We start from the raw sequence: 12,629 nt of genomic DNA on the forward strand, positions 1-12,629 counted from the left end.
TGAACTGGCTGTAGGTACGAAGGTCAAGAAAATGCGTTTTCCCCCGCCCAGCTATCATAAAACTAAACCATGTCGGAAGGAAAAACAAAAAACAAACATCTTTCGTCCAAGTCAGCAAAAATGTGCAAACTTCCTATCCAATTTTTCAAAATAAAAGCCTTTATGCTTAATTATAGCCTACTGGGCCTGCTTGTTTTTATAAGTAACAAAAATAATACTGTTGTGAAAACATGTAAGTAAAAAAACCGCGTCTTTATTTCGATACATGATTTTTTTTGGTAATTTTGTACAACTGCTTTATTACGATTTTTCCCATGAGTGGCATTTATTTTGAAAATACTTCATGGCATTTCCCGTTGTTGTGGCTCGCTGTGTTGGGCTTGACGTACCACCTCTGCTCCGAGTCTGCAGCCAGCTAGGCAGAAGGAAAAGATGATTGCTTCAAGTTTTAGGGACTGCGAGGTAAGTGAGGGAGCTTCGGTGTAACTAGCACAGTAAAGAGAGGAACTTGTTAGCAGAGTGTCCTACCAAAAAGTAAAAGCCTTCCCACGATAGACCGACCAATGTCTGAGTTGGCGTTTATGTAATTATTATGAACGCTACAAGGTATCAGGCTACAGGCGTCACATGAGCAGAGTGAAGTTCAAGTCGGGGGTTGGTCCCGAGGGGGCGCGGTTTTTGCATTGTGAGTTCCTGTGGGACAGAGAAGCTCCAATTTAGTATATTAGGTTTAGCTGATGGTGCATAAAGGCTACATTTTGGGGGGGGGGGGGGGGGGGTATATCCTTAGGTTTTATAGCTACATGGTTTTATAGGACAATGATAAAAATATAGAAAAGTAGTTCATAATTATTCCAGAGGAAAAACCACTATAGGCTACTAGTGTTCTTTGTGTGTCCTAATCTCCCAAAGCCCACGTTACTATAGCTACATTTCATTTGCATACAGTAATGAACCTCTAGCAGCATCTGCAGCACAGCAGCTTGCAACTTTTATGCCAAATGCAAACCTGTGCACACTACAGCTGAGCTCACCTGGATGAAAGAGAAGCTGCTATCCAGCGGCAGTATATCTTTCTATGTCTGAATACAGAGTTTGCATTTGAGGATGAAGAAAGTGTCGCACACTCACTGCTCCATATGCAAAAAGTTTTTAATGAAATGACACCTATGGCCTTCTTCTTCAGATACAGAGTTTGCATTGACATGTTTACTGTATGTATTTACTTGCGTTCATAACAGGCGTGGAGAGCAGAGGGTCTCCCGTTGTCCACCAGCAGCAATGAGGCTTGCAAAATGTATGATGCCATACTCACTCAGGTAACATACAGTAAATACTCTCCAGGTATATCTCTCTCTCTCTCTCTCTCTCTCTCTCTCTCTCTCTCTCTCTCTCTCTCTCTCTCTCTCTCTCTCTCTCTCTCACACACACACACACACACACACACACACACACACACACACACACACACACACACACACACACACACACACAGGCGTTGCCTGCAGACTGTCTCCAATTACAGTAATACAAGTGAATGCTAACAAACGACTTCCCTGTTTTGTTTGGTACACAGTATGTGACCTGGCGTAATGATGAAACCCTTGGAGGAATTGACAGATGCATGTCTGCGATCCAGGCTGCTGATCCCGACTTTGGTAACGAAATGTGATCAATCGAGTAGCAAACTCATGAGACGAGCTGTGCTTTGATTAAGATCATGATTATGCTCATTGCAGCATAATATTGAATTCCCTTTTTACACTATTAGTGTCAGCAACACTAAAGTATATGCAAATGTCATTCGCATTCATACTTAACTGGAAGCTGGGTCCCAAGTGGCTGATTTGGACTCAGTGCTGCAGCTGCCTCCTCTGCACACTCTGCTATCTAAACGTCCCTGTGCTTGTTAGCCCATTATAATAGTTCATTTCTGGAACAAGCCTCTAGTCAAACAGTCAATGAGGTGAGGTTTGGTGATGTGCCAACTCGTCAATTCATCACCTCACCAACCCAGCTATTCCTGATGTTGCTGTCTAATTATTTACAGTGTTCTCATTTATCATCCAAGCAAGCACATCATGGGTGATGCCATATTCTTCAAAGAAAATACGATGCTAACACTTTATTGGGTAGTCCGCCTATAGAGAGTCTTGTTGTATTTGTATTTGCAACATTTCAACAGCTTATTAGTTCACATTCAACAATTCAAATTTATTCGCTTTGTCAGTAGATGTTTAACATTATTATTATCTGTAGAGTACACATGAACATACCTACATATGATCAGAATAATTTAGTAGGTCCAGGTGATGAGAATCAGGTGTGTGGATTGTGGAAGCAAACAGAATCTGTTAAACATCTAAGACAAAGTGAAACAGGTGAATTGTTGAATTGTCAATGTTAATAAGCTGTTGAAATGTTACAAATACTAGTCTGTAGACTCTTTGTAGGCGGACTATCCAAATAAAGTGTTAATGAAAATATAAAAGGCATTTCTTGTAGTTCATGAGTCATTATTAATTATACAGTCATGGAAAAGCTTTCACTTCCCCCGCAACTTTTGTTGAAAAGACGGTTGTTATGCTCTCCCTCCCCCTGCAGTTATGGGCCATGTGATCAGCACAGGATTGGAGCTAGTGGGGACGGCAAGCTCCGTCCGGCTGAACGAGCGCCTGGCCAGCGCCGTGAGGCGGACGGTGGAGCTGGCTGCCGCTCAGGACGTCACCCCCAGAGAGAGGCTGCATGTCCGGGCCATGGAGCTCTTCTCTCGCGGGTGAGAACCGTGTAGCCACTGGAAAGATAGGGAGAGGTGGACCTATCAGTAGTTCCTGGGACTATATGAGAGAGGGAGAGGTGGACCTATCAGTAGTTCCTGGGACTATGAGAGAGGGAGAGGTGGACCTATCAGTAGTTCCTGGGACTATGAGAGAGGGAGAGGTGGACCTATCGGTAGTTCCTGGGACTATGAGAGAGGGAGAGGTGGACCTATCAGTAGTTCCTGGGACTATATGAGAGAGGGAGAGGTGGACCTATCAGTAGTTCCTGGGACTATGAGAGAGGGAGAGGTGGACCTATCAGTAGTTCCTGGGACTATGAGAGAGGGAGAGGTGGACCTATCAGTAGTTCCTGGGACTATGAGAGAGGGAGAGGTGGACCTATCAGTAGTTCCTGGGACTAGGAGAGGTTCATTTCACCAAAAGGTCTTATTAGAGAACACATGAATTTGCTTGTTATGAACATAGTTATATCACTCTCAGCTGCAAACCCTCACTTACAATGTACTGTCGAAAGGTGTAGAACTCCCACTTATATCAAACATTTTCTTAGACATGACAAAATCAAATATCACAATAATCAATCACAATACTTTAGACTCGGCATTAGTAATCAGTAATGTGTAATCAATCAGTAATAGTAATATGGATTTGATGAGCAGGTCAAGTTTAGGTTAAAATTGTGCTCAGCCACTTTATTTCACAATATTACAATAATCAAAATCCCAGGCGATATCTAGTCTCATATCACAATATAATATGGATATTATACTATACGGGTATATGGCCCAGCATAGACATATGGGTCCCTGAGACTAGTGGTGGTCCATGAACTACTGCATGGATCTATAATCTATAATGGGGTTTGGGGGGTCCCTGAGACTCGTGGTGGTCCATGGATTACTGCATGGATCTATAATCTATAATGGGGGTTGGGGGATGAAAAGGCTGGGGAATCACTGTAGCAAGCTATCAGACTGTTTTATAATCTGTCCTCTGATTGTGTTTGGTATGTTTTGAAGATAGGGCTTCAGTGCACTCACCAGTGGCTGAGAAAAGCTCAGCACTGTTACACAGCCACATCAGAGTAGTCACAGTCGATACACTAAAGACATCCCTCTTTTCATTCTCTCCCACAGTCTGAACAGTAATATTAGTATTTTATCTTCAGTGTCTTATTTCCCTGCGGTCCTGTAGGATATATCATACGGAGAAGACATTCCGCTTTCAATATTGTCTCGGTAGAAAACGATTTTACTTCAAGCTCTTCTTTTCTGATTCCCTTCATCCGAGACGGGAGTGCATGGCGTATCTTTGCGATTCTCGTGGCACTGTCACACTGATTCTATTTGCCGCCAGGGAGTTTATTGCTTCACAGAACGGTACCGGTATTTAACGGCTACTGATGATTCCTCACTCACAGGAATTTCCCCAAAGCCTGCGATGTGTGGGAGGAGATCCTGCTGGAGCATCCTACAGATCTGCTGGCTCTCAAGTTCGCTCATGATAGCTTCTTCTACATCGGTGGCCAGACCCAGATGAGGGACTCTGTGGCCCGCGTGCTGCCTCACTGGAAGCCACATATGCCTCTGTATAGGTACAGAAGATAGCAAATGACACATGACATGTTATTCTTCTCCAAAGTAATGAATTACTTGACTAGTTACACTACTTGCGTGACATTATTACTTTTGCGTTACACACTAAAACAATTGTGCTGGGCTTACTTATGTTCATTGGGCATATTGCAGACATAGCAGCATTACTAGCAGAAATAGTCAAAATAACGAAAGACACAAAATAATTCTTACATTTTTAATAAAGATCGAGCCTACAGGATTAAATTCTGACTTTCCAAGTCGTATTTACCACTTTGTTGGCTCGTTCATCTGAGCTCTAAATTCAGAAAGTTCCAACATGACTTGAAGGCAGGAGAGGCCAAGAGACAATAAATATTTGACCATTAAAGTCTTTAAAAAGGCTAAAGAATGTAACAATCCAGATCAGTAACTGTGACTAGGGAAATTGCGACAGTAAACTCTATTACAGGAAACAATAATTACCTCCAACACTTTTTATTACAGAACGGGACACATAAATATGCATAATTTAAGACTTTTGGAGCACTTAGTGTCTTTGAGGTAGATTGTGACAGTAAGTGACACCAGGATGTGCCAAGAGTGTAAATCCTGGCCTTGCTGCTCAGGGTCACAGAGTCAGCAAATGAGAAGGTTTATTGGTACGGGCGGGTGGCACTTACTTATTGGTGCTTAGAAAGTCAACAGTTGAGGTAGAAGTTGATGGAGCCTCCAGAGCCTAATTCCTCACACGGCGAAGGAATTAAAGCAAACACAGCCTCACCCTGCAATCATGCAAAACCATTGATGGGTGAGAAGGCAGAGAGCGATCTTGTAAAAACTAATGTTCTCCTCCACGTTATGTGTCTACTTGAAGAATAGAAAGGAGTCAGCGTTTAATATTTAAACCTCCGCGTGATTGCAACAGAGGCTCGCCTCTGTGACAGGGCGGCATATTTATGTCACCATGTTCACATAGAGAAAAGAAAGGCCCATGTATTATGATTATTATTCTCAGACAGTAATTGCTTGTGGAGTCGATTCCAATCTAATGATCGTATTGACTATTTAAACGCAAATTGGGAGTCTGTTGGGGGTCTCTTCAACTCTGCCCCATTTATTCCCTCTTCACTGTCTTTGTGGTTGGCTCGGGCATGTCTCCCCAGTCGCCACAAAATCAATACATGCTTATTATCTCCCTGGAAGATGTAATAATCCCATCATAAATTGAACTCGTACATCAAACGTTCTGTCTGCCTGTATTTTTTTTTGTAATGAGATAGTGTGTGTGTGTGTGTGTGTGTGTGTGTGTGTGTGTGTGTGTGTGTGTGTGTGTGTGTGTGTGTGTGTGTGTGTGTGTGTGTGTGTGTGTGTGTGTGTGTGTGTGTGTGTGTGTGTGTGTGTTACCAGCTACCTGAAAGGACTGTATTCTTTTGGTCTCCTGGAGACTCATTTCTACGACCAGGCTGAGAAAGTAGCTAAAGAGGTGAGATTTTCGACTCCATTACAGCCTGTTGTACACGGTGCTATTATAATGATCAGGTTGTGCTATTTGTCTCTGTCTGAAGTCATTTTGCCTTTGAAGTTGAATAGTAAACAGCTCCCTCAGACCTCACAGGGAGCACTCGTCTCTGCTGAATACTTGATGCAGGCTGATTGTGAAACAGTGGAGCAGCAAAAGCCAGCCACAATATGTCAAAGAGGCACACACAGTAACTCAGTGTTAAAGCATGCTGCCGATATTGTGATATTGATGTTTTCTACTACTTCTTTCTTCAAAATACCACATTTTCCTTCTCATTCTTCTCCTGTGCAGGGCCTGGCTCTGACCCCAGAGGACGGCTGGGCCGTGCACGCTGTAGCCCACGTCCATGAGATGAAAGCAGAGCTGGACAAAGGCTTGAAGTTCATGGAGAGCACCGAGAAAGACTGGCAGGTGCGGGCAGTTCTCTTCCTTCTTTTGGCCCCTTCTCAGTGAATAACACGAATCACACATCACCTTCATCACCTTCTGTCAAGCGCCGTCTTGGGCGCCACCGCACAAATAACAGCACGAGTTGAAATGGCTCTCAGAAAATTCATATTTCAGACGTGTGTTTGCTTAATTTCAGGGATGTGACATGCTGGCCTGTCATAACTATTGGCACTGGGCGCTGTACTTCATCGAGAAGGTGACAAGTATAATGAGTTTTCTCAGTCAAGCGCGTAGCTGGCAGTAGGAGTGTTTGTGGAAGTTCTATTTATGATACGCTCCCCCTCGGGGTATTTGAAGTGTAGAGTTGATTATATTTGGAGATTAATTTGTGTTTGCATTTACGCATGCATGCAACAGACTTTATCACCCTCGTTAATCTGATCGTGTCTTAGGTTATTCTGATTTCTCTCTTTCGCTCTCCCCTCCTCCGCAGGGACAGTACGAAGCCGCTCTGAACATCTTCGACAGCCAGGTCGGTTAGCATTGAGAGGTTTCATCAAAACTTTAACGCTATCTCTGTCTGAACACATTGGAGACCTTTCGAGAGCGATGCCTGTGGCGATACACAGGGGAGCTGGAGTAAAAGCACTGTGTTGTGCCCCTGTGAGTTGAGGGGCCACGTGTCAGCAGATGGAAGTCAAATCCATTTGACGATACATATCACGTCCGGTACGAGAGAGCCAAACGCATCTGGCCTATTCTGTGTCGCCTGTCACATGTGATGAGTTTTTCATTCACTTGTTATCCAGAAATAGAAGCGACAGATGGAGACCTAAGCCACACGAGGTCCCATAGCCAATTTCATAATGTTCGGCTTAAGTTTGAACTTTATTGAATTTTATGCCAGCTAAATTATTGGCTGTTGAACCGTTCACTTTAGTGAAATCCAGCAAAGATGTGTTTTGTCATGGTTCTATCTCCTGTCATACCCAGTCTACAGTGTTTGGGGTTCATACCCACCCAGTCTACAGTGTTTGAGGTAGATTGTAAAACTGTGTCCCATTCCCTAAAGGTGTCCAAAAAACTCAAGACCACGGGAGCCATGTTGGACGTTGTAGACGGATCTTCTCTGCTCTACAGACTGGAGATGGAGGGTGAGAGACTGATGAGAGTCTGATCTGGGCATCCATAAGCCCTCTATTGCATGGATTATGACTTAAAAATTATACAAATGTTTCAATGTGGTTTTTATTACTTAAAATTGTTTAAATAATGGATTGATTGATTTGGGGGGCATATGGCAACAAATTCATTTAACCATTTTATTTAAAAAAAACGTATCACATCTAAACATGTTTTAATGATTAACATTACAAGTTAACTGACCTCAGACCATGATCTTCTCAGTGTCATGAGTCCATGGAAAAAGGGAGGGCAAGGGAGGGATTTCCTGGTCATCTCCTGTGATCAGTTATTTGTCCCTCAACGTAAAAGACCCATTTTCACAACTAAACTGTAAAACATGGATTTTTATATTACTGCTCTTTAGTGAAATTGAGATAAAGTAATTGGTGCCAAATGGATGCAATACATGGCTAGGATCATTGTTTTTTCCATTGGCAAAATGATACACCTATATCCATGTCCTTTCACTGCAAAAGAACATTTTAATTTAATTTAATTTTAAATAGTCATACAATCTTAGCATTGCCTTGTTTTTCTTCCCTCAAAGCAAGCATAAAAAAAGCTCGCAATGGACCGAGATATTCACACTTGTTTTCAGTGCTAATCAACTTGTTTCATGAGTTTTCTTGAATTGAACTGAAGTGTTATTTTCTCAATAGCACTAGTGCTGTGTGTGTGTGTGTGGGTGTGCGTGTGTGTGTGTGTGCGTGTGTGTGTGTGTGTGTGTGTGTGTGTGGTGTGTGCGTGTGTGTGTGTGTGTCTGCGTGAAGGACGCTGGCAGGTGCTGCTCCAGGTTCCGCAGCCTGCACACGGACGACCATGTGACATGTCAACGACCTCCCTTCCTCATGGCGTCGCTGGGCGCCGGGGGACCGCTGGCGCCGGGGGACCGCCCCAGGCCGGCGGAGGGAGGGGGCCGGGGGGGAGGGAGGTGGCTAAGTAAGTTCACCACGTTCCTCCCCTCTTCTGCTGGAGGGCCTGCGGGAGGTGGCTAAGTAAGTTCACCACGTTCCTCCCCTCTTCGCCACGTACAGTACCTCAACACACTCTCTGCGTTACATAAGCAGAGAGAGGCACACACATGGGATGCAATCAAAAGAGCAAATTCGGAGCTGTAGTCCGTCACGGAGAGCACGGCTTCCCCTCTCTGACAGGCGTTGTGCGAGCAGCAGCTGCCCCTGTGGATGTGTGTGGTTATAATGTGCTCTGGCATTCCGACCACAGGCAGCCTGAGCACTCCAGCTTCCCTCGCACACAACCCACAGAAAAGCCACCACATAAAAAAAACTATATATATATATATATATATATATATATATATATGGATGAAGCACCTTTGGGGCAAAAGTGGCTCTTGAAAGAGTGAAAAATCAATTCCTCGCTGAGGGATGGAAATGTTCTCCTTAACGCCACGCTACTTGGAATCATCAGGCAAGGCTCCATGAGATGTTTGAGCTTGCATTCATTTAATTCTATCACTGACTTAGGTCAAGTCACATGTATTACCTTGGCTTGGAAGGTTTGCATAGTTTTGCATAATCCACATTCTGCCATAATGTCATTTTACATACTTTATACAGAGTGCATACTGTAATGTCATTTGACATACTTGCTCTTGCAGTCAGAGTTAGTGGTAGCCTTTAAGCATTGACTAATCCAAACTGTATGCGATCCTTCGCCTCAGTATAGAGTGAAACCCACTCATTATCACCCACTGATTATGCCTTTCACAGTTCAGCAGAGTAATGCTATAATACCCTTTCCACAATGTAAAATAAAGCAAGCGGGAGCCTTGGCTGTGTGTTGTTGATTTTCATAATTCATTTCATCCTCTGATGATTTTGGAAAATGCAAGCCATTACATATTCAATCAGAAATCTAAACAAATCTCCTCACTTGAGATTGTGTGTGTGTGTGTGTGCGCACACGTGTGTGTATGTGATGTACAGTATATATACCGTATATACTGTACACACACACACACACACACACACACACACACATACATACATTCATATATACATACATACAGTATGATCTGCCTGTTTTCCTAGAAAGTCTACTATAGAAAATGGTTTGGCGCTTTCATGTGAATTTAATAAATGTGCCAGCCTTGGTGTAACAGCTTGGTGAGTAGTACATACTGTAGATGTAAAAAAAAACACACAGCATTACCCTCCAGTCCTTGCCAAGCAAAGTTTACTTCTCCGTATAACACTTACGAACTCGCGTGCCACAAAACATTCCTTCTTCTGCCCAAATGTCCAAAGCATCCTCACTGAGACATGACGGCCTTTCTTCTTCCTCACATCCTGTACCTGGCAGAGAGCCGGGGGACAATCAGCAGCATCAGGTGGCAGAGAGCGTCGGTGTGCCCATGTGTCAGGCTCTGCTGGAGTACGACCAGGGCAACTTCAGCGGGGCTGTGGAGCTGCTGCACCCCGTCCGCTACCACGTGACGCAGATAGGAGGCAGCGATGCCCAGGTGAGCTCCACAGTGAGCTGTGATCGTGCTAAACCCTCAGCAAACCAGCAACAATTGACCTTTCCTAAGTCCCGCCCCTTTTTGCTCTGTGCTCCAATAACAGTCGGGTAACCTCCGTCAACTTTCACCTCTCCTACTAGACACTATGTAAGTCTATGGGAGGTCTGTTCAAACCATAATTACTCCTTCAGACTTTAAGCTAGAAACTCCATTCAAACTTTAAATAGGTCACCACTTTTAGTACTTTATTACTCTTCAGCTTTTTGATACCTTTTGTACTTTTTGAGAAATCGCAGTTGACTTTTGATGCTTTTTTTTTCAACCTTTATAATGGCAACCTATGGAGCCAGCCTTGAGTGCATCACAATTCACTCTAGCTGACGTTCCAGGCTGCACTTTTTACTAAATTCACACACTTTAAAACTGTGACAGTCGCACAACTTTAACACTACATACATCAAACCCTTCAGGTACTTCTGCTCTCACTTACAATCTCAAAATATAAGCGATGTGAAGTATGGTTTTTGAGATTTGTTTGACAGCTTTTCAACTTTTCCACTCTATTTCACACTAGTTGCTGCTGCTCTGCTGTTCTCTACAAGGTGGCCGAGGTTCAGAAAATCCATGGGACTTAGGAAAGGTCCATTAAAAGCCAAACCGAACTGCAGCTCTTCCAGCCACACTTAAAGGAGAACTTCACCGAAAAACAATGCTGATTTATTTTGCACATGATCTCACACAGAGTTTTATCAGGCATTCATTTAGTTTGACAGTTCTTGAGAGTTGACTTGAGTTAATCTGTGGACCAGTGATGTCATTCATGCACAAATGACATCACTGGTCCACAACTCAACTCAAACCTACTTCTCAATAACTGTCAAACTAAATAAATGAATGCCTGAAAATGTTTTTCGGTGAAGTTCTCCTTTCACGCTTTACTTTCTTTGGATATCACTGATCCTACTGGACTGGACAGTGTGTTTCAAGTGTAAGATCCCTGTTATGGTGAAAGTAGGCCACTCATCTCAGACAGCCGAGTTAGGGCAGGAGTGAAGAAAGGGCTGCATAATAACAACTGCAGCCACTCGGTCCATTACCACACACTTCTGTAGAGTGTGTGAATGTACAGCACAATGCATCGCTATATGAATAATGGATCTCTGTGACGGATGCTGATGGACGTCATGCATCGTGCGCTAAGGAAACCGTCCCCCTCGGGGCAACAGTGTACATATAAAACTGAAAAGGTAGCGGGAATCTATTTTGAGTGGTGCTAGTGTTTTTGTTTCCTAATGGTTTTGCTTGCTATTGTTTGCAGAGGGACGTCTTCAATCAACTGCTTATCCAGGCAGCCATGAAATCCGACAAGAAGCAGCACCAGAGACTGGCAAGGTAATGCACGTGGCTCTGCCTCTCTGTCCAGTACCATGCAGTCCTGCTCGCAGCTTCTTTCTCTCTTCTTTATAAGCTACCAAGGGAGCAGCAGAGGGAAAAAGGATGGTCTTAGGCAGTGCGTACCACTGGATTTCATCATAAGTCACTGCTGGGCCCCGCTCTAGCCGTCTTTGTGCCCTCTGTGTGTGCCTACAGAACACAAGCTGTAGACAACCATTCTATAAGCAGGACACCATGTTACACCTTTATGTATCGATCAGATTAGCCTCTCAGCCTGTAGTCTCGCCGAGTCTGTGTTCACGTCTTTGTTCTGTCTGTGTTCTACGCACTTCCTCCAGATGTCTTCTGGTGGAGCGTGATGCTGCGAAGCCCAACTCCCCGCTGACTGATCGTCTGATCCTGAGAGCCCAGGCTCTCCATGGCTAGACTGGCACAGATGGTTCCTCCCCCCAAAAGCATCAAAGGCACCCAGACAATCCAGGTGGTCTGATTTTGGACATTTGTGAAAACAGGTGACACCTTCACACTGCCCTTCCTGGCTGGGTGCTGACCTGTTTAGCGTTATAACAAATTAGCAAATTCTCACAAGGCTTAGGGGTTAAAACCTTGGAGGTCATTTGCTTTTTGCCAATGTGCCAATTTTGCCAATTTGCATTTCAAAAATCCAAAAAACTTGCATATATATGTAATTATGTGCTTTATGTGATTGTATTATTTTTGCTGGTATTGCTGTGCTCTTTAATCAGTATGGACCAGTGGGGGTCAGTTATTTTGCAAATATTGAAGCAAAGATTATTTCTACTGCTTTCCTTATGCAAACAGGCGATTCAGAGCACAGTAACCGTCTTGTTAAGATGAGCAGTACTTCATTAACCACATTTTATTAGCAAACATATCACATTTAAATATAAATAAATACTTTTCAGAGATAAGATCTTCATGTCAAGATCAATACAAAAGCCATGATCAAAACCAATAAATATCCACTTGTCATGTGATGACTTGGTTGTTGATTAGCACAGAGAAGTGCACCACGCTATCACTATGCCCGCAGGCAACGGCACATTAAACAGTGAGAAATGTACTTAAGAGTTGCCGCGATACAGTAGCAGTGAATAAGATGTCCTTGCAGATGTCAGCGGAGTGCTTGTTGGTTCTTTTCTTCCCTGTCTTCCTCCTCCCCCGTGTCGGGCGGCTTCACAACACCGAGCCAATCTCATCTTGGATCTGCGAGATCAGGATCTGGGACAGCACAATGCCTGCAATCTAGAGGACAGCAGCAGCCCACTTCAGAT

The 12,629-nt window shown here is 43.7% G+C and overlaps 2 protein-coding genes across 2 annotated transcripts in view; one reads left to right on the forward strand and one right to left on the reverse strand.

Annotated features, from left to right (window-relative positions):
• The first annotated feature begins 396 nt into the window (after nt 1-396).
• ttc38 (tetratricopeptide repeat domain 38) lies at nt 397-12,301 on the forward strand. The gene is made up of 14 exons (XM_083654766.1): nt 397-462; nt 1,242-1,319; nt 1,577-1,658; nt 2,605-2,776; nt 4,201-4,374; nt 5,765-5,840; nt 6,171-6,290; nt 6,466-6,525; nt 6,763-6,801; nt 7,342-7,423; nt 8,398-8,449; nt 9,780-9,939; nt 11,258-11,331; nt 11,673-12,301. Exons 1-14 carry the CDS (start codon nt 433-435, stop codon nt 11,758-11,760), a joined length of 1,287 nt encoding a protein of 428 aa, XP_083510892.1. The 5' UTR covers nt 397-432; the 3' UTR covers nt 11,761-12,301.
• A 230-nt stretch (nt 12,302-12,531) lies between these two features.
• tspan33b (tetraspanin 33b) overlaps nt 12,532-12,629 on the reverse strand; it is a gene marked incomplete at both ends in the record, with an annotated part of 19,409 nt that continues 19,311 nt past the window's right edge. The window contains one exon of the mRNA XM_083654767.1: nt 12,532-12,600. Within this exon, the coding sequence (XP_083510893.1) occupies nt 12,532-12,600 (69 nt within the window). The remainder of the gene's footprint in view (nt 12,601-12,629) is intronic.

Source organism: Poromitra crassiceps (genome assembly GCF_964638095.1).
Source record: "Poromitra crassiceps genome assembly, chromosome: 18".
Taxonomy (NCBI): domain Eukaryota; kingdom Metazoa; phylum Chordata; class Actinopteri; order Beryciformes; family Melamphaidae; genus Poromitra; species Poromitra crassiceps.

Coding starts and splice junctions, on each gene's coding strand:
- ttc38 (XM_083654766.1), top strand. CDS start 433: ATGATTGCTTCAAGTTTTAGGGACTGCGAG. Junction 8,450..9,779: donor GGCCTGCGGGAGGTGGCTAA/GTAAGTTCACCA, acceptor TGTACCTGGCAG/AGAGCCGGGGGACAATCAGC. Junction 9,940..11,257: donor TAGGAGGCAGCGATGCCCAG/GTGAGCTCCACA, acceptor TATTGTTTGCAG/AGGGACGTCTTCAATCAACT.